General features: G+C 52.9%; 1 protein-coding gene across 9 annotated transcripts in view; it reads right to left on the bottom strand.

Moving 5' to 3' along the window:
- The window catches only part of MINK1 (misshapen like kinase 1), an 80,931-nt gene that overhangs the window by 45,464 nt on the left and 14,814 nt on the right, over positions 1–20,653 (bottom strand). For all 9 annotated transcript variants that reach the window (XM_075908049.1, XM_075908051.1, XM_075908052.1 and 6 more), the window contains exon 2: positions 6,594–6,659. In XM_075908049.1, the coding sequence (XP_075764164.1) occupies positions 6,594–6,659 (66 nt within the window). The remainder of the gene's footprint in view (positions 1–6,593; positions 6,660–20,653) is intronic.

Genomic DNA, 20,653 nt, shown 5'->3' with positions numbered 1-20,653 from the left:
ACCGAATCCTGCTAGCTGAGTGAGAAGGTGCCCCTCACCCTAGCTGCTGGTCCAGCCACACCTAGCTTGTTTCAGTGGGCCAGGGTCCCTGAAGAAAGAGGTGTGGAGGGTCTGCTAAGCATGGGGGGACCAGTTTTCCAGACAGGGCTCTAGTGGGGGAGGAGGGGGGACTGGATGGGCTATTTTTAGCCACTACTGAGAACAGCCTGAATTCCAGGAGCAGGGGGACGATACTGAAAAAAACCCAGAGCCAGGGTTTCCATAGGAACATAACGCGCAGGGGTATTTGCAGAGCTGCAGAGATATCAAAGAATAGGAAGGCAAGCAATTCTCACCCCCACATCAGAGTCCACTTCTAATGGCCACCTAGAGGTCCTGCTCTCAGCTGCCGAAGGGGACTGGGCAGTGCCTAGCACTACAGGGCCTTGATCTTGGCTGGGGGGATGGCTGGGCAATGCCTGGTACAGTGGGGGGCCCTGATCTCAGCTGGGGAGGTTGAGGCAGTGCCTGGTGCAGTGGGGGGCCCTGATCTCAGCTGGAGAGGTCCCGGCAATGCTTAGCACTATGGGAGAGAGGGCAGTGTCCAGCCCAATGAGAATTCTGATCTCAGCGGGTGTAGTTGGGGAGTCTATGTGATGCCCCAAAACCTAACACAACAGAACCTCCCTGCCACTGCCCTGATTGTTTCAGTCCATCTCGCAGCAGCTCAGGCCCTGACCCACAGGTTTTGAACACACATTCCTGTACAACCCCCCCACGCCAAGCCCAAGTACAAGGAGCCAAGCTCTCAAAAACAAGGAGAGCCGCTTAAAAATCAATCTTCAGAAATCCAGTTTTTGCTTCTTTTCATTGGTCTCCTGCTTTGTGAGGCACTGGGGTCACTTTGCTCTGCCGCCGCAGGGCTAGTAACGCCTGGCTCGGTTTGAATGGAAAGCAGGGATGCTCCCAGCAGCCCGGGGCCTGCAGGACATGGAACATTACCAAATTAAAACACCAAATTGCTTTCTACATGAATCCTGCCCACCCCTTTGGTCTCCCACTCTCCCTGCAGTCACAGCAGCCTCCACACCTGGCCATGGAGGGGCCGCTATGCTTAGTGCCACCAGTCCTGATCCAGGTGCCCCCTTGTTCCAGTCCGGGGGTAGAAAGGCTGCACCCCACAACCGATGGTCTCAGACAGTCTGGCCCAAGTTGCCTGGGCAGGTGAGACTCTGGGCCCACCTCGGCACACCAGTACACAACAGTGAGCTGACCAGATGGAGCAGAAAGGGGACAGCCCTTGGCTACACAGGAGATTTTGAGCCAGACTCTGGGGAAGGGAGGGCTCTTATTACTTCCCTGCCAGAGAGGGGCCAGAATCCAGGAAAATGCTAGGAACACAGGCCCTATCTTCACTAGGAAACAGAGGGGGAGGGGGATTTGAAACCAGGTGGCAAAATTCGGTGCACACCACACAACCCGCTTTTCTTCTGAACGTGGGGGCACATACCAGGGAAACACTGTCCAGACCACATTAAACATGCCGGATTCAAATCACCCGCCACTCAGACGGCAGCTGATCCAGCAAATGTTTTAGGCCAGGCCAAGGGACTGGCTCAACACAGGAGTGGAGCGAAGCCACCAGCCTGTGCCCCGCAGGACTCCGAGACACACGGCACACCAGGAAGATCAGTGGGTAGAAGCTGAGACGGCCTGGAGCCAGGACTCCTGGGTTTTCTGCCTGGCTGGGGGGGGGGGGGGAAGGGGGGGGGAATAGAAGCTAAAGGGTCAGAGCAGGGGGGCTGGGAGCCAGGACTCCTAAGTGTTCTCTCACCTCTGGGAGGGGAGTGAGGGCTAGTGGTAAGAGCAGAAGCAAGGAGTGCTGGAGATAAAACCACTGCCAAATGCAAAGGTGAAAGAATCTCTACCCCTACTCAAGCTCCATTTACATTTGATTCACAGGTGCTCTAATAAACAGCTGACCAACCACTAAAGAGCCAAGATGTGCCTTACACCCATTGGTGACAAGTCTAGGGTGCTCAGGACATTCACTTGGTGCACATTAACCCTTGGGAGGCCACACATAAACGGAACCTTAATCTGCTTCCCTCATCCATGCTCACACAATATGCCTTTGCTGAACCTGGGGGCTGGCCCGGTTCAGATGGCAGCAGTCCCATTAGGCTCAGACAAGGCCAACACTTGGGAGATCACGGGGATAAAGGTCAGCAAGTCAGCATAGTTGAGGACTGCTAGTGAGGAGATGGCTGATGTTACGAGGGATGTCAGCGTATAGCCATTTAAACAATCATCCAAATCACTACATGCTACCCTCCCCACTTGCTGCCTCTGATACAGAGGCAGCAAGGGGAGGGTAAGACAGGAGCTATCAAAACCCCATGAGCACCAGCCAGTTTGCTGGTTCCTGCGGAGCCACCCACACCCCCTGCTACCCACTGCCTCCCATAGAGGCAGCATTGTGGGGGGTAGGCAAGAGCTGGTGCTCAGGGCAAGCTGGCTTAAAAGCCCCACAAAGCAACGGATCCCCACAGAGTCACCTGCCCCCCAGCCCCCGTGCTGCTGCCTCTGGTAGAGGGGCACCAATGTGGAGGGTGAGGGGGGCAAGCGGGCAGGAACTGGTACACATGGAAAGCAGCTTTCAAGCCAGTTCCCCTAGGTATTGGCTCCCTGCTGCTGCAGCTCAGAGCTGGCTCTCCACGTGTGCTGGCTTCGGGGAGCTATCTACCCCTCTGCCTTGCTGCCTCCCACAGAGGCAGCAGGGGGAGGGCAGGCAGGTGTCGGTGCTGGGGGAGCCAGCTTAAAAGCAGTGACACTGTGGAACCACCTGCCCCTCCCACCTCCACCAGAGGCAGCAGCTCAGGGTGTCAGGCAGGAGCTGGTCTGCTGGTCCCGCCCCCTCCAGGGAGTATTTAGTGACTGCATAAACGCTAAAAATTGTTGTGGCTACATGATTACTAGACATTGTGTATTTTAACATCCCTACTATTTACTTGGACAGAAGACAGAGGCCAGGGAAGGGGCTGCTGGGGAGGGATATGGGGGCTGGGCTGGGAGGAGGGGGCTGCTGGCCTGGGCAGGGGGAGCAAGCAGAGCCCACCTGGCTGCAGGGGAGACTCAGACGTGCTGGGCTGAGGGGGGCCAGACCTGCAGGCCTGAGAGTTCCTGCAGTATGTTCAAAGCTCAATAAACCCTCCTGTTGGACGCTGGCTGAGAGTCACTCTGGTCTAGAGAACAGGGCTGCACTAGTCCCTCTGCAAGTGGAGGCCCCAGGGGCCCAGAGTGAGTGGATTCCCTGAGGGGGCCCTACAGTGAGACACAGGTGTGCTGGGAACTCAGAGAGCTGCGGTCCCAGGAGGCGGCGAGGCTAATCCCCGAGAGAGAGTAGCTCCCCAAGAAGAGGCTGTCACACTGAAGGGGGTTCCCCGGGGGCCATACGAGCCAAGCGTGGGCATGACCTATGCGCATGTTACATGTGAAAGATGGGTGAGTTGTCAACACTGGGTCTCCATCAGAAAGGGCCTGCATCCGAGACCATCAGAAAACAGGGATGCCCCCGAGCTAAGTTTCACACTTTTGGTGAAAAAGTTCCACTGCCGTGCCTCATGGGAGATGTATTCCAGCCAAGCTGCCTGGTCCATAGTGGACAGCGGCATGGGGCATGCAAACTGTAACTCCCACAAGGCACGGGGGGAGCATTTCCTAGTCCAGACACGGGTAACAAACCCAACATTCCACTTGAGGATGTTAAAATGCAGTTATCAGGCTCTCAATAATCAGGCGGCACCCCAGAGATGATGCCAGTTCCCCACATCACTGGCTCCAGTTCCCCCCAACTTGCTGCGGGACACCGCAGAAGCACAGGGCCAGCAGGGACTCAAACAACCCCTTCTGGCTCCGAGTTCCCACTGCAGCAGTTCAGACTTTGAAATCTACAAGAGCCCCGCAGACTTGCATTGTTTCCCCGCTGTGCCCCTGTTCTCCCCCCCCCCCCCCGAGCACTGGCTCCTGCTCCCCACTTGCTGCCAATTCCACTGAGCAACCAATGTAATGGGAAATGCTCTCCAAGTCCCATACCTAGGGCATTCTCAAGCCTGGCACGTCAGGCACTGGCTATTTACCCACCATGCCCCAGGGAAATGGCATGCTTTGGGCATGTGCCACTGGGGTTTGGCATTCATGTCCCACAATCTGTGCTCCAGAGTGTAGAAGGATGGGGAATGCGTTACCCTGCCAGCCTAGGGCTGGGTTTGAGTCCCTGCTTTGCCAGACTTCCTGGGCGAGTCATTGAGCTGCTTTGGTGACTCGGTTTCCACACCTTGGTCTGTAACGGGGGAAGCTAGTGAAGAATGGGAGGCACTTGGATACTACAGCTATAGAAGTGGCCAAGATAACAACCTGGATCGAAAGGCCAGAAAGTAAATCATGCCCAGACAGATGAACCTGGGTTTCCAGAGAGGAGACTTCAACACCACCAGTCACAGGTTCTATCTTTTCTGCCTGCAACAGCTGGAGCGAAGATGCTGGGTTTTCATGCCATGTCCATCCCATTCACATGGAAATTAAGTCCATCACTGATCACCCTAGCATGCAAATAGCCCACAGGCAGCAGAGACTGGGATGGTAATTATTATTCAAACGAGCAGAGCAGTGGGGAGCAGCACAGACCCTGCTGGCAGAACTGAGGGTCCTGTCGCACTAGGATCTCAGCCAGGGCTTGTCTAATGCCCTGCACAGCAGGGCCCTGAGCTCAGCCTGGTGAGGAGTCTCATAAGGGCCCCTATCTGGGTGGGTCCCTGGGCGCTGCTGCAATACAAATCAGTATAGCAAGATGGATACCAAGGAGCCGTCTGCCTGTGTCCATTAATGACCCGGAAGGCAGCTCGCTGTCATTAGCGCACCCTGCACCTCAGGACATAACTGGTCTCTTACCTGCCTGCACAGGCAAGCGCAATGCACACTTGGTGGAGCAGTGAGGCGATGCCCTGAGTGGTTAGGGACTGGCCTGCCCAGGACCACACTGGAGTAGATAGATGGGCTCCTGCAAGCAAACCCCCTGCTCAAGTTCCCACAACTGCCCCGCTCTGTCCTCCAATGCTGAGCATTCTGCTGCCTCCAGCCTTAGATGTGCTGCTAATTAGGTGGAGACGAGGAATTACTTGTGCAGTGGCTGCGGTTGGTATTAGAGCATGGCTCACCGGTACCATGGGCTACGACAGCGGAATGAGTGACTGCTAATGTTGGCTCCACAGGCCAGGGGCAACTCTTTGGTCTTGGTTTGTGCAGCACCCAGCACCAAGGAGCCTGAGGCCATGGCTGGGTACCCCAACGCTACTGTAATACAACTAACCAGGGATGTTAAAATGCGTTAATTTTTGTAAATACAGTAAACTTCTGATAATCCGGCACCTTTAGGACCCAGGGGGTGCCGGATAATCCTCCCCACCCCACCCCACCCCCCTCATAGCCCTCCCTTCTGATAGTCTGGCTCTGTCCCAGGCGTCCCTGATTCAGCCGCTGCTGGTCAGTTTCAGCAGTGGCTGAATCAGGGATGCCTGCGACAGAGCAGCTGGGGTGCTGCCGAGTTGGTCCGGAAGCACCGCCCCTTGGCACTGCGAGACCAATGCGGCAGCAACCCAGCTGCTCTTGGGGACGCCTGGGACAGAGCAGCCGGGGTGCTGCCGGGTTGGTCCCGCAGCCCCGAGGGGTGGCGCTACCAGACCAACCCGGCAGCACCCAGCTGCTCTGCCCCCGGCTTCCCCGATTCAGCTGCTGGTCAGTTTCAGCAGCGGCTAAATGGGGGAAGCTGGGCGCAGAGCTGTTCCAATAGTCCGGCTGCACCAAGCACTTCCGCGTTCCTGATGGTGTCGGACCATCAGGAGTGCCGGAGCATTGGATGCCAGACTAACAGAGTTTTACTGTATGTAACTGCTGAAATTTTCAGCGGTTACATGTTGGGGGGGGCATGTGAGCACCAGCTCCTGTTTCCTCCCCCACATGGTGCTGGTGCCTCTGTTTCAGAGGCAGCAGCAAGGGGAAAGGGGCAGCTAGTTCTGTGTGTGTGGAGGGGGAGGGCTGCATGTAACTATGAGGGTTAATCAATGAGCCCAGGCTCATCAGTTAACCATGTACACAGGTACAGGTTCACATCCCTACGAAAAATGGACAGCAACCAGCACCACGGGGCCCTGGTTGTGTACCATGACACTATTGTAATACACCTAATAAAAGACAACACCCACCACCATTGCTGGATACCCCAACAGTACCATAATACACCTAACGCACAGTTCCCAGTGCCATGGGGTCCTGGGCCACGGCTGGGTACCCTGGAGCCACCGCAATACACCTAATAACGCACAGTACCCAGTGCCATGGGCCCTGCAGCCTGAGTTGTGAGGGGTGTGAGGCTTCCAAAATGACTGAGGACTCTGTGCAGCACCCAGCATGACTGGGGACTCCCAGTCTCAATGGAAGGTAGAGGGGAGCCAGAGGATTTCAGCATAACTGGGACTGTCCGTGCCATTGGCTGCCTCAGGGAGGTGTCTGGGAACAGGGTAAGCGTGTGGCGAGCCAAGACAGGGTGGTAAACTTACCTTATAGACCTGTCCATACGTCCCATTCCCAACCACCTCCACCAGTTCAAATATGCCAGCGGGGTCCTGTGGGGGAAAAGAGACACACAATATCAGGGGTGCCTATGCCACAAACCTTCTGCTGGATGTGTCTGTCCTCAGACCCTCTCTGTGCTGGCCTGTCCTTGGATGGATCCCATCCTGCCCAGTTACTTCAGTCTCACCCTGTCCTTGTGCCAGCCTGCCCCAGAGACCCCCCCCCTCCTCCTCTTTCCAGCCCAGCACACCATCCAATGCACCCCAGTCACCAAGTGGGGAAGTCACAGGGCTCCGCACCCTCATCCAGAGCCAGACATAACTCAGCTTGCAAGCAGAATAGAAGGTTTATTAGTCTAGGTGGTCTCAGCATAGAACAGACTTGCTGTCAGTATAATCCATCTTGGAGAGAGGGGGCTCAGAGCTGCCTGACTCCTTTTCTGAACCCCAAGCCCTCCATACTGCCCCACTCCCCACAACCTGGTCCTAGCAAGGCTCCTCCCCCTACCTTTGTCTTGCTTCTCTGGAAAAACCTGACCTGGCAGCCAGGTTGCACCCCTTTCCAGGCTCAGGTTATGAATGACACCAGCCATTGGGTAGTTAGGGGAGGCTGTCACACCCGAAATTCCTATCACTGTCTAGGTATTGGTGCAGTGCCCAGGGAAACTAAGGCACATGTGTGCACGCACACACATACGCAGGATCACTATAGGAAACTAGAACTCACATGCAGCATCACAAGATGAATGTAATCCCACTTCATCGCACCCCCCCTTGTTGGCCCACATTGTGGCTCCCATCTGTCCATGGGTACCCCATCTTCTCTTCACCTTCTGATGCTCCCCGTCAGCCTGCTTATCCCCCCCGCCCTTGGGGTTCAACGTTGGATGCCATGCCTCCCGTAGGCCCTCTGATGGAGATCCCTTTTGACTGATAAGCCTTGCCACGACTGCTTCCCAGCTTGGCCAGGTCTCTCCACCCTCCATGGCAGCTGTTGGGTGTCTGCGCAGTGCTTGGCCCAGAGGGAGCCTTTAGCTAACCTGGCTCACTGCTCCTGGATGGAAGTAAGGCAAGTTCTTCAGATCTTGACACAAAATGCAACGGTAGGGGGAGCCAACGGCACAGGTGGATTCTGCGCAAGGGAATCCACCCTCTGCGCAGAGTGCGTGCAGAGTTAATTATACCCATACTCCAACAGCTGGTTTGCCCATAACACAGATTCATGCATGCACCACCCCCTGCTTTTCTGTACAGGGTGGTGGGAGCTGCACTCAAAGAGTCTGGGGCACGGATACAAGGCGTTTTGAAAAACACATGGCTAGTTTCCCCGCTCTGTGGCAGGAGGGGAACCTTTCACTCTCCCACATTTTGCCTAGTTAAGGTTGTAATGTCTTTGGGGCAAGGACTCTCTCTTGCCAGGAGCATGTGCAGCCCCTGGTCTAATGTGGGCCCTGATCTCGGTCTTGAGCAGAGTTTGTGCGGTGCCTGGTACAAGGGGGGGGAGGGGCTGATTTCTGTTGGGAGAAGAATCTGTACAGCATCTGGCACAAGGGCATTCTGATGACCTCGGGCCCAGATCCTGCACCCCTATCCCAGTTGCTGGCAGCCCTGACACACACACTGAACCCCTCATTTTTGTCCCCGCCCCAAAGCCTAAGGGGGTCCATAAAATCCACTAACTCCAGAAAAGTAAATCTGGCCTATGGAAAGCCCTGAACCTCTGTCCTCCCTGTCCCTTCCCCTCGCCCCGTGGGGCTGGAGCGCCAGAGGATTGAAGTGTCCCAGTGAGGGGCCACCTCAGTGAGGGTTGGAGTTTTTTGCTTCTCACTTGTGGGGTCCCCAACTGATTTTTCTGTAGCTCAGCGACTCCCAACCCAAAAAAAGGTTCCCCACTCCTGCCATAAATAAAGAAAATATTGAAACTTTTGGTCTTGGACATACATTTTTTTACTTTATTTAAAATGAAGTTTGAGGAACCAACACAAGAAAGTTAAAACAAAAGACAGGCCTATGTAGCACTTTAAAGACTAACAAAATGGTTTATTAGGTGATGAGCTTTCGTGGTCCAGACCCACTTCCTCAGATCAATTTGTGGAAGAAAATCGGCACAACCATATATACCAAAGTAAGACAATCAAAAAAATGAACGCATGTGAAATTGACAAATCAGATTTTAGAACAGAGTGAGGGTGAGGGGGGAAGGTTAGTGTCTGTGAGGTAATGACATAGGGGTGATAATTGGGGAAGCTATCTTTGTAATGGGTGAGATAATTAGAGTCTTTGTTTAAAACACTTAATCTGTTTAATAATTTAAATTAAACCATTTTCCCAAGCTGGGAATGGTCCTAAATTTGTGTCAGCTGTGACGAATGATGCTGTAACTCGGTTAAACCCAGTTAGTGTCATGTTAGAATCCCAGAGATCTAACAAATCTGGTGCTGGTATTTTCATGTTACTACTGTGTTGTTGGAAAAGAGCAAGACAGCTATGTCTGATCAGGGTGATATCCTAGCCTGGGCACAAGGGGAACATGAGGGTGATTAAATTGTGGTGCCTACTGATAGAGTGGAAACTAGTAACAAGGAGGAAAAGATTCCTACCCTTGTGTGTGTTGAAACACATAACTTTCATTATATCAGTGTGGAAAGCTGCAAAGGGAAGAATGCCTCTAATCTTTTACCTAGTGAGTCTATTTGCCTAAAAGGGGGTTGTATAAAAATCTGCCTGATGGGCCAGAAACGATTCTGGGTGTCAGGGAAACTAAGAAGGAATTGGTGGTGGCTCAGCTTTTACACAGTTGGGTATAGTGAACTGCTGAAGAAGCTCCTAAGGAAAAGAATCCTCATGGTAGTTTTTGTAAGCAGTTTGCTGTGGCTGAAGGGAGTGGAAATGATTGGATTAAGGGAGATTAGGAGAAAGGTGCGCCTGTAAAAAGTCACTTATTTCAGTTCCTAACAGCCAGAATGTTTCTGCTGAAAAAGACTTTACTAATTTTGGTTTAGAAAGATCCAGTGTGGACAGTTTTGAGTTTTCAGATGGGTTGAAAGTTGTCTTATATGAAGTGGAAACTGCCAGAAAATTGGAACAACACCTGAGACACCAAGAGACTGTGTTTAACCAGCATCCTGGCCAATGTTGTTGGGACAGAAACATGTCCATGCTCATCCTGCAAGTGGATAGTGTGTGTCTAAGGTTCAGAGGAAAGTCTGGGTTGCAGTTAATCTCTCCAGAATGCAGCAGGTAAATTTTCATCTCTTGACACTTGTAATCTCTCAGGGAACTTGACATCTGATTCCACATGGAAACAGAGATTGGTGATGAAAGGACAAAAGAACTGTAAGTCTAACTTGCTAGTGAAAATGGATGGTATGTCATAGAATCTTAGGGTTGGAAGAGACCTCAGGAGATCATCCATTCCAACTCCCTGCTAAAAGCAGGGCCAATCCCAACTAAATCATCCCAGCCAGGGCCGTGTCAAGATGGGACTTTAAAACTTCTAGGGCTGGAAATTCCACCCCCTCTCTAGGTAACCCATTCCAGTGCTTCACCATCCTCCTAGGGAAATAGTTTTTCCTAATATCCAACCTAGACCCCCCCCCTCCACTGCAACTTGAGACCACTGCTCCTCATTCTGCTATATGTCACTACTGAGAACAGCCTCTCTCCATCCTCTTTAGAAATCCTCTTCAAGCAATTGAAGGCTGCTCTCAAATCCCCCCTCACTCTTCTCTTCTGAAGACTAAATAAGCCAAAAGCCTTCAGCCTCTCCTCATAAGTCATGTGTTCCAGACCCCTAATCATTTTGTTGCCCGTCACTGAACTGTTCCAATGCACCCACATCCTTTCTATAATGGGGGCCCCACAACTGATGCAGTACTCCCCAGGTGACCTCACCAGTGCCGAATAAAGGGGGAATAATCACATCCCTAGATATGCAGACAATGCTCCTACTAACGCACCCCAGTATGCTGCTAGACTTCTTGGCTACAAGGACACAATTTTGACTCATATCTAGCCTCCCATCCACTGCAGTCCCCAGATCCTTCTTCTGTCTTTAAGACAGAAACCAACCTTTTGAAGGCTAAGACCAAAGTGTAGTGTCTGTTCTTATCAGTTTAATTGCTTAGAAATCAAGACATCTGAGAGTCTGAAAACTAGTGATCAGCTGTGTTGATGCTAGTTGCCTGACTGATGGGGGGTGGGGTGGGGAGACTCCATGGCCATCATGAGTAGAGAGAATACACTCAGCCAGCCTACTGACTCTGTTATTCAAGGGACACCAGAATTTGAGCCCACAGAACAAGAGGGAAAGAGACTATTGTGGCAGATGCATTATCTACTGCAGGTGGCTCTTGGATGCACTCAGTGATGTTACGGTAATCCCTTCCTGCATTCATTTTACATGGGGGAGGTGACAGATTTCAATATGAACATATACCGCATTGTTGCACCCACACTTGTGTGTGCACCAAATTCTGTGCGAAGTGGGCCTAGTGAGGTGTTTATTGAAAGCTGATGCTTTGCTGAGTCTGTTTACACGACCCATGTCATGTATGATTTTGGTCTTTAAAGTTGTCAGTAGTGGCTCTGAGCTGGCATTTCAAGTATTTGCTTCTGGGAGACAGCAACAAGCGTTGCCCACCTATTGTGAGTGAATAGCAGTACTTGAACAATGAACCCTAAGGGTTGCCAATACAACTGCAAACCTGCAATTAAACAGGTATCCCATGGCCATTTGCCTAAAAAGGACATGGACAGCTGACTTGCTCATGGGACAAACTCCATTTTGGGAAGGTAACTTCACACACTAAGTATGAGAGTCCCTCCATATGGGCAAGATTAGAAAAAGGGCGCTAGAGGTTCCTCCATTTATCTTCACTGCAATTCATCACTTCAGAAGCAGCTTTGCTTTGAATAGGACCCAAAAGGACTGATGACACATCCTGACAAAGGATGTATTCCAGAGACTTAAGATAGCAGTTTATTTCATCTCTGCTACAAGACTGCACCAGGAACTTTGTGATTGGTTTATGTAACGTAATCTCTTCAGCATTTCTACTCTCAATCTTTTTCCTTTCATTAATAAACCTTTAGATTTTAGATTCTAAAGGATTGGCACAGCGTGCTCATTTGGGGAAGATGTAAGGTATAAATTGACCTGGGATGTGGCTGGTCCTTTGGGATCAGAGGAACCTGTTCAGATCTGGCAAGAATGGTTTTCATAGCCTCTCATCTGAGTAAGGTGCGGTACTGGTTGTGGCACAGAAAAATCTGGAGGGTTTCAGGGACCTGACTGTGATTTCCTGCTGGCCAGTGTGGAAAACAGAAGCGCTCTTTGTGACAGGTTTGGTGCCTCACCAAAGAGGACCAGTCTTGGGCTGTAAATAACCCTGGTTCTAAGAAATTCACCCTGATTTGATCCTCTCAGTGATGTCCCCAGAAACAGTTGTATCACACAGCACCCTGTTGTTCAGGACAGAAAGCAAAGCCAGGAAAGGAAATGTATCTCACACACCCCCTTACCGCCATTCAGGACAGGAAATGAGACCAGGCAAAGGCATTTACCAACCCCTCCCCGCACATCAGTTCAGGACAGGAAGCAAGGCTAGTCAAAGGGGGTTTCAGGCAGGCGGACGAAGCCCAGATTTTAGAGTGCTAACATGTGGGAACGTGGGCAAAATGGCAGGAGAGGAGGATAACCATCACAGTAGCTCTAGAATATAGTGATAGAAATGTAGCCGTGTTAGTCCGGTGTAGATGAAACAAAAAAACAGAACTATGTAGCACTTTAAAGACTAACAAGATGGTTTATTAGGTGATGAGCTTTCGTGGGCCAGACCCACTTCCTCAGATCAAATAATGGAAGAAAATTGTCACAAAAAAATGAACACATATGAAAAGGACAAATCAAATTTCAGAACAGCAGGGGGATGGGGGGGGGGGGGGAGGTAAATGTCTGTGAGCTAATGATATTAGATGTGATAATTGGGGAAGCTATTATCATTAGCTCACAGACATTTACCTGCCCCCCCCCCCCCCCAATCTCCCTTCTGTTCTGAAATTTGATTTGTCCTTTTCATGTGTTCATTTTTTTAATTGTATCCTTTGGTATATATGGTTGTGACAATTTTCTTCCACTATTTGATCTGAGGAAGTGGGTCTGGCCCACAAAAGCTCATCATCTAATAAACTATCTTGTTAGTCTTTAAAGTGCTACATAGTTCTGTTTTTTTGTTTCAGTAGCTCTAGACTCTTGATGGTCTTCCTTTTGGAAAGGCTGCCAATCCTGGACCCTCTGGCACTGCTCCTCACTGACAGACATTGCTGACCCCACTTTCCCTGTGCATGTCCAGACCAGGGCCCTGACTCCTGTCAAACAAGCAGTGGACATTCATTGCCTCACTGGAAATCCAGCTGAGAGGCCTTTGCATGAACAGCTCTGGGCTGGAAACAGAAGTTACTGGAACGGAGGATGGGGGGACAGGGACAGACTGGCTCTACCAGCCTCACATTCTGATAGTCTCTCCATGGGTTGTGCGGCTGGAGCCCAGGGCTATTCTTGGCACCTAATTCCCAGGTAGTGGGGTCTCTGCAGCATATCATGCCGCAGAGCTATTAATACCAGCACCAGGGCCTGAAGGGATGCAGGCCCCCCAGCGGCACAGCACGTGCCAAGTGCTAACCTATATTGGAAGGGGAGGGAGGAGTGCAGAAGGGCTGGGCGGCACTCCAGGCAAGAGGCAGCAGTGGTGGCTGAGCGATAACTTGACCATTATCCTCTGGGCATCTAACACAAACCATCCTTCAAAGAATACAGTCCAGCTCTGAGATGGGCATTTTAAGAGAGGGCAGAGAAGAGCTCCGGACACTGCAACGAGAAAGTAACACTGAAACAGTCCTTAGCAAACAGATCCAGCGGGGACTTGTCCGTGGTGTCTCAGTGCCCCCCACCCCCAGTGACAGGGTGATGAGTCATTGGTGTCCGTTGTGTCCCCCCCCCCCTACACACACAGAGCCTGGCTGGAAGATGCTTTAGTGTCTGGACTCGCTACAGGGCAGGGATCTTGGGGAAGAATCAGTGCCTGGATAGAACCAGCATCTCCAGAAGACAAACACAACGTGCCTCTCTTGCTGTGTGACTTGCTCCGCTTTTAATTGATGTACTCATGCACCTCATTAATCTAATTTCTCACAAGGGCACAGGAAGGCAGCTGAAGGTTTCACGGGGACCAGGCAAGAGAGTCACCTAAAAAGGCACAAGCTGCAGGGAAGCTACTAGCCCAGGCAAGGTGCAGGAGCAGCTATGAGCAATTAGCTATCTGCTCTGGGTTTGTCCAGTGTCAGCATGATGGGCTGTGGGCCAGGACAGGGCACAGGCATTACAGCCATTCACATGAGAAACACCCCCTCTGTGCGTGGAAGGGGAACGTTCCCTCAGGGATGACCACATGGAGATCCCTGGGCCATTCTGGGGCAAGACCTACAGGAGGTCAGCTAAGCAATGAGCATGGAGTGCCCTGCCTGCAGGCTCCCCAGGAGCTGCTAGAATAAGCAGCAGTCTCAGCTCCTTGGTGTTTTGCAAGTGTCAGGGCGGAGTGGGCTGTAATCTTAGAGATAGCAGGGCAGCCATATGGTTCAGACACAGGACTAGGAGCTCAGGACTCCTGAGTTACATTAAATTAAATTAATGGAGATTGCCTATCTCTTAGAGCTGGAAGGGACCTTGCAAGGTCGTTGAGTCTAGTCTACTGCCTTCACAGCAGGACCAAATATCATCCCTGAAATTTTTGCCCCAAATCCCTAAATGGCCTCCGCAAGGATTGAACTCACAACCCTGGGTTTAGCAGGCCAATGCGCAAACCACTGAGCTATCCCCTGCTAAACCCAGGGTTGTGAGTTCAATCCTTGCGGAGGCCATTTAGGAATTTGGGGCAAAAATTTGTTCTGTTCCTGGCTCTGCCTCACACTTCCTGCCTGCCCTTGGAGGAGTACCTGGACCTGAAGGCCTGTAAAATGGGATGAATAATGCTTGCTTATGCTCTTGCTTATTTAGACAGTAAGACCCACAAGGTAATACCTGGAGCAATGGCCCTCTTTCCCCCCCCCCCCCCAACATCTCAGCTGGGGGGCTGTGTACTCATGGCATCACGGGCTCCCTTTGATCTTGGCCAGAGAATACCACTAGGACACAGATCATCCTGGAAGAGGCTGCTCACAAGGGGAGGCAGAAAAGAAACAGCAGTAAAGTCTGAGGCAACAGATGCCAAGTCCAGAGCAGCCCATTAGATCATAATTTGGCCAGCCCTCTTATCAACTGTTCCCAGAGGGAGGCCAGTCCCTTGGGCTGCAGTAATGCAGCTTAGCTCCCAGAAAAGGTCCAGTCTCCCAGAAAAGGTCCAGTCTCAGAAACAGAGACATCCTGCGCCCTGACACTGGTCAAACCTCATCCCTGGTGCAGTCTGGTCGGTTTCTGAATCCTGACTGGCCCAGTGCAGGGAGCTCAGGGGAACAGTCGCCCAATCTCAGTAGAGGAGACAGAGATCTGGGTTGGCTGAAAACAGCCCATCACAAGCTGAGAGGAGATGCAATTACTCCCTATGAATATGTGGAGGGGCAGAAGAGATCCCACGGAGGGAAGAGGAGATACTGAAGCTAAAGGACAATGCTTACACAAGAACAAGTGGGGTAAACTGGCCAGGACTAGCATGTAGGAGGTGGTTTCAAACCAGCAGAGAAGGTCCTGGGCCAGCCCCCGTGCAGGAGCTGTTGGGGCAGGGATGAAAGTGACTTAAATTTCTTACTGGTACAGTTGTGTCACCCTCCCCTTCCCCCGGGGTTCAATATGTGAGTACTCGTAAGAAATTTCAGTCTGGGGTGAAATGTGGGAGGCTCAGGGCAGGAGGTGCAGATGTAGAGGGGTAGCAGGAGTAAGGGCTGGGAGTGTAGGGGTGCGTGCAGTGTGCGAGGGTAAGGGCACCATTTCAGGAGGGCAGGGGCTGCGTTCCTCTCCCTCCCCGCTGTCCAGGGAAGGGACAGAGGAGGAACTTAGCAGGCTGGGCACTTTCCACTCGCTCCCTGAGAGTCAGGGAAAGGGGAAGAAAAGCAGCAACAATCCAGTATGTGATGCTGCAGCTTGCATCTGGAGGAAGAGGCACAGGGCTGAGGCAGTCCTGGACAGGTAGGGGTACGCCCCCCAGTCAGCCCCTTTAACCTCCCTGGCTGGCTGCTTCTTAGCACAGCAGCCTTCAGCAAGCCCTAGGAGCCAGGCTAGGTGCATGCTGCCCCTCTCACTGCAGCAGAGTACCCCAATGGCCAGCTTCTTGTTGGAGTGCTGCACCAGCTTGTTCTCATCTTTGCCTGGGGGTCAAACAGCTAGCTGGTTTGAAGATGGAGCTAGATCAGTCTAAGAAAAAGGTTTGCCTGGGATGATCTTCACAAGCCAGGATGGCCTCTAGTCATCCAGAGAGCTCTAGAGTCTCTTCCCCAGCTGCTGTGTGGGTATCGCTTTGCCCCCTTTGGAACCAGGCCCGACGTTCCAGGGTAGGTTTACATCTGTGCAGTGTCAAGAGACACTGTGTGCGCTACAGAGTGCTGGCCCAAGTGCTCAGGATCCTGCCCAGCTTGCTGAGGTGACAGGCAGAAGGGATAGGAAGTTAGCAGCTAGGCAGCGCTCTGAGCAGCCATGGGGCAGAGATGACAAATGCTGCTAAGGGAGATGTCAGACATCACCTCCTTCATTCCCAAACTGCTACAGCAAGACGTGGCTAGGCTGAGAGCTCTCGGGCTGGGGGCTGCCCGTGTGCATGTCCATGCAGCACCCTGCAGGACTCCTACCTCAGTCAACAGGGGTCCATGCTGTGCTCAGCCCGGAGGTCTGGACAGCACCTGCCACAATGGGACCTATATACCAACTTTTCAGACACTCTCTCCCTGCTCTGTGAGAGCTACACTCAGCCCCTGCAGCACAGAAACAGCAATACGAGGGATGAACAAACAGCTTTACATGGCAGCAGCTAGCTTATGCACCAGAGACCAGGATGGACACAGGAGTCCTGGATTCCAGCTCCCCTGCTCTTACCCTCCACAACCCTCAATGCCCTCCCAGAACCAGGGAGAGAACCCAGGAGTCCTGGCACCCACTCCACCCCAAATCTAGGGCTCACGAGAGTGGCTACACCAAGGATGTAGGCTTGGACCTGTGGTTGGTGTGGCAGACCCAGGTTCAAGTCCTGCTCCAGCACAGCCCTCACATGGGATCCTATGAGTGCGCCTCAGGGTGGGCCTTGCTGCCCCATGTGTACACTGGGGTGCCAGCCATGCTTTGCCCCCATTGGAGACGGCTCAGTAATCTGAAAGGACCCAACATTCACTGTTCTCTCCCAGCCCCCACACCACCCAAACAAGCTGGCAGCTGATTCCCCCACACATCTCGGAGCGCCTGACTCCAGAGAGTGGCGCAAGGGGGAACAAAAAGGGCTCTCTGAGCAGCTGAGCTCTGCCCCCAAATCCCAGAACATAAAGGAATTACCAGAGAAGCCAGGCCGGGATCAGTCATAAGGGGCCTGGGACAGAAGCCAGCAACAAGGCTCTCTGGGCTGGATGCCAGGGTCCCTGCTTGGAGCCCTGAGGAGACACGACCCCTGGCAACACCCTAGGGGCAGTTCACAGCAGTGTCAGTGGATGCAGGCCCCAGCGTGGCTAATGCGCTCCAGGGCTTCTGGGCTAGCAGCCCAGGCTACCCTCTGGGGAAGATGGCTGGCAGCCAGGATTCTCTGCCCAGCCTCTGGAAAAGCCCAAAGTTCCAGCAGGCTAGCTGCCATTCCTTGGGGAGGCACATAGACAGCATGGCCTAGTGGGCAGGGCTGTGAGTCAGGGGCCACTGTCGTGCTGCTGGAAGACCTCAGGCAAGGCCCTTCCCTGCTTCATGCCCCTACTTCCTCTACTTCCTCTCTGTCTCTGCCTCTGTCTAGATTGTAGACTGGGGCAGATTGTAGACTGGGGCAGGGACTGCCTCACACAGTGTCTGCACAGCACCCTGCATGGCAGGGACCATGCATCTCAGTTCAGAGTCTGGCCAGAGCCCAGCACACGTAGGAGCAACAGTGTTAGTGGACAGAGTCCCAGACGGACCACCCTGGACAACTGGTGGCATAGGGTAGGACTCCATGCAGACAGCTGAGTTTTAGTGACTACAGCTAGTGGAAGGGGAAGAGGAGGAGGAGTGTGAGGTGAGCCAGGCAGGAGGGAGAGCTGGAGGGAGAGCTGGGAATGCAAGGAAACAGTCCTCTGGGTCATATTTTGCTTGGAGAGTGGGATTGGAGCTGGGTTTTTTCTGTTTCTTCAGGACTCACTGTTCCTTCCCTCCATGGCCCTTCTCCGCCCTGCCTGGCACCGCAGCCCAGGTTACACCTCCAGAATCAACAGGACTTTGTACTCTTGAGTTCTCAGCAGATTCTCCACCCACCCTCACTCTCCCCTCAGAGAACTGCCTGCATTAGAGAGCAAAGCTGGCAAGGGAAGGACTGAAAGTGCACTGACTCCCAGTGCCCCTCACTCCACTCCCAGAACACAGCCCCCACATCAAGCAAGCTGTGGCAGTCAGCCAGCCTCCAAAGGGGGCACTGGGCTGTCACAAAGCTGTAGCCAGGAGAAGAGGACATCACAGGGACCCTCTCCTGAGGCTGGGGGGGAGGGAGGAGAAGTCCCCAACTCAGACTGGATTACCAGGGGCTACCACTGCTCCCCTGCCACAGAGAAGTCCCCTAATTCAGCTCAGTGGCACCACCTACACAGCCACTGTGCACAAACTGGATTCATTTCACATCCCAGCCAGCAAAATACAACCTGGGACCCACAAGCGGCTGGTTCCAAGCATGAGATAGACAGTTAGCAGAGGGGCTCCTAACTATGAGCTGGGTCTGGGAGGCAGGATCTGGGTTCAAATCCTGGCTCTGCCATGGACACCTGGCACACTCGGTTTCCTCGAGCTGTCTGTAGCCACCAGCTCCCCATTCACACAACAGCATAGCCAAAGGCTCTAACGTGTGTAAGCCCAACCCCCCATTGTCCAAACACAGAGTACCCAGCTGGTAAGGCATCTCCTTGTTTGGCATTTGTATAGCACCTAGCACCATGCAGCTCCCATCTGATGGAGGATGAAAACCTTCATGGCCAACTGGATTTGCTGACCTCTGGTGTAACTCAATCAATCTTAAACAAAACCCAGTAGGAGATGGTGAAAGGACAAGGTTCATTCAGGCCAGCCAAAAAGCCTGGCTGCTCTGAAAAGCCACCAACACTGGTCGAGGGCTGGAAAAATGGTTCTCTAACCGTGAGAAACCAGAGGCTGCTCTGGAGGTGACTCGGCATGGTGCTCCAGTGCAGGAAATCCCAAGGCACAGCCAGCCTGACCAATGGCTGGACGTTAAAACTAGACGTGTTCCCATGAGAATTACTGCAGGGCAGTCATCTTTTGACCAAGCTCCCCAGGGCAGCAAGGGATGTTTCCATCTCTCAGGGGCATCAGTCAGGCTGGAGCCTTTCTGGGAAACGTTTTAGTCCAGCACCCAAAAGGGTGGCTGAGTGAATGCACTTCTCACTGACCTGTGGCCTTCACCGGTCTGACTGCCCCTGCCCTGGAGAATGCAGGCAAGCCCCGGCTGGTGCATTAAGAGAACCCAGGCTTCTGAGCCACTTCCCTTTGCAGAGCCATCAAGCCACCCCTTGCCTGCTGGCACAATGCAGAGCAGAGACCCTGGTAAAGGTGGTGCAAGAGCAATGTCGGAGGTGGAATTGCCCTTCCAGGCACGCCATGAACCCTTCCTGTCCCCAGGCACTCTCCCCAGACAACGTACCTCCCATCAGCATAGACCAAGCCCAGAGTCTGAGCCTCAGGCAGGTTTGGACACATATGGCACTCGCTCTCACCCAGAATCTAGGGTTCGGGGAAGGGGTGCAGGAGTTCCTGGGTTCCGTTCCCAGCACTGGAAGAGGAGCGGCCTTGGGAGACAGCAAGGCCGGTTGGTGATTAAGGGACCAGGTGGGATTCAGGGACGGGAGTTTATTTCCCAGCTGTGCCACAAATTCCCAGTGTGACCCTGGTAACGTCATGTTACCTCTTTGGCTCAGTCTCCAGCTATAAGTGGGAGGGGAGGAAACCCACTGCTCTTGCTCTGAACCCTTCAGGGCTGGGAGTGTCTTGTGCTGGGCCTGTGCAGCGCTTGGCCCTGCAGAGCCCCTGACCAAGATCATGGGGTGCCTGTGACGGTGTGGTACTTAGCATCATGGAGAACCCCTCCTCCCCCCAATCTCAGTTGCTGGGAAGGGGAGGGGGAGGTGAGCAGTAACACCAGAACACAGAGAAAATAAAAAAGTTATAAGATCTTGCCTGGCGAGTCCCACCCTGGCTGGACTCCCAACCCCTTCCCCCAGGCATGGCCTTCCCTGCTGAAATGGTCTCCAGGGCAGAAAGCTGGCCAGGTTTGCTGTAGACACACTATTCCCAAACTCCCATCACAGGAAACCACACAACCAACAGGGCCAAGACCAGCCCAGCTAGCCAGGTCTAGCCCAACTATTGCCCTGCCCAACCTACAGCTGCGTCTGGCTGTTTACTCCTATACTCACAGGGCAAGCACAGCTGTTGTGTTTCACTTCAGCAAGACCACTTCCTATCTCTGTGCTTGGGAGGTCTATCGCTGGGAATGCTGAGGGCAGGGAAATGGGGAATGCCTGAGCCCTGTTCTCCTTCAAACTATAGCCTTGTGCCCTCTGGGCCAGGCCACCTAGGGGTGAGGCGTTGGAAACTGGCAGCTGACACAAAACAGACATGTTAAATGTCAGTTAATTGAATAGTCTACCTCATGAATTCTTGTCAGTTAGTTGACTATTCTATAGTCCCTGGGGGTGGGGCTCTGCTGTTGTATCAGAAGCAGCAGTGCGGGGTGCCAGGCAGGAGCTTGCCTGCAAGGGGAGCCAGATTAAAAACCAGCTCCCCTTACAGCCTGGCTGCCTGCCATTCTGTGCTGCTGTCTCTGATAAAGAGG

Source organism: Pelodiscus sinensis, chromosome 24 (genome assembly GCF_049634645.1).
Source record: "Pelodiscus sinensis isolate JC-2024 chromosome 24, ASM4963464v1, whole genome shotgun sequence".
NCBI classification, from domain to species: domain Eukaryota; kingdom Metazoa; phylum Chordata; order Testudines; family Trionychidae; genus Pelodiscus; species Pelodiscus sinensis.
This window is presented reverse-complemented; position numbering and strand designations above follow the sequence as displayed.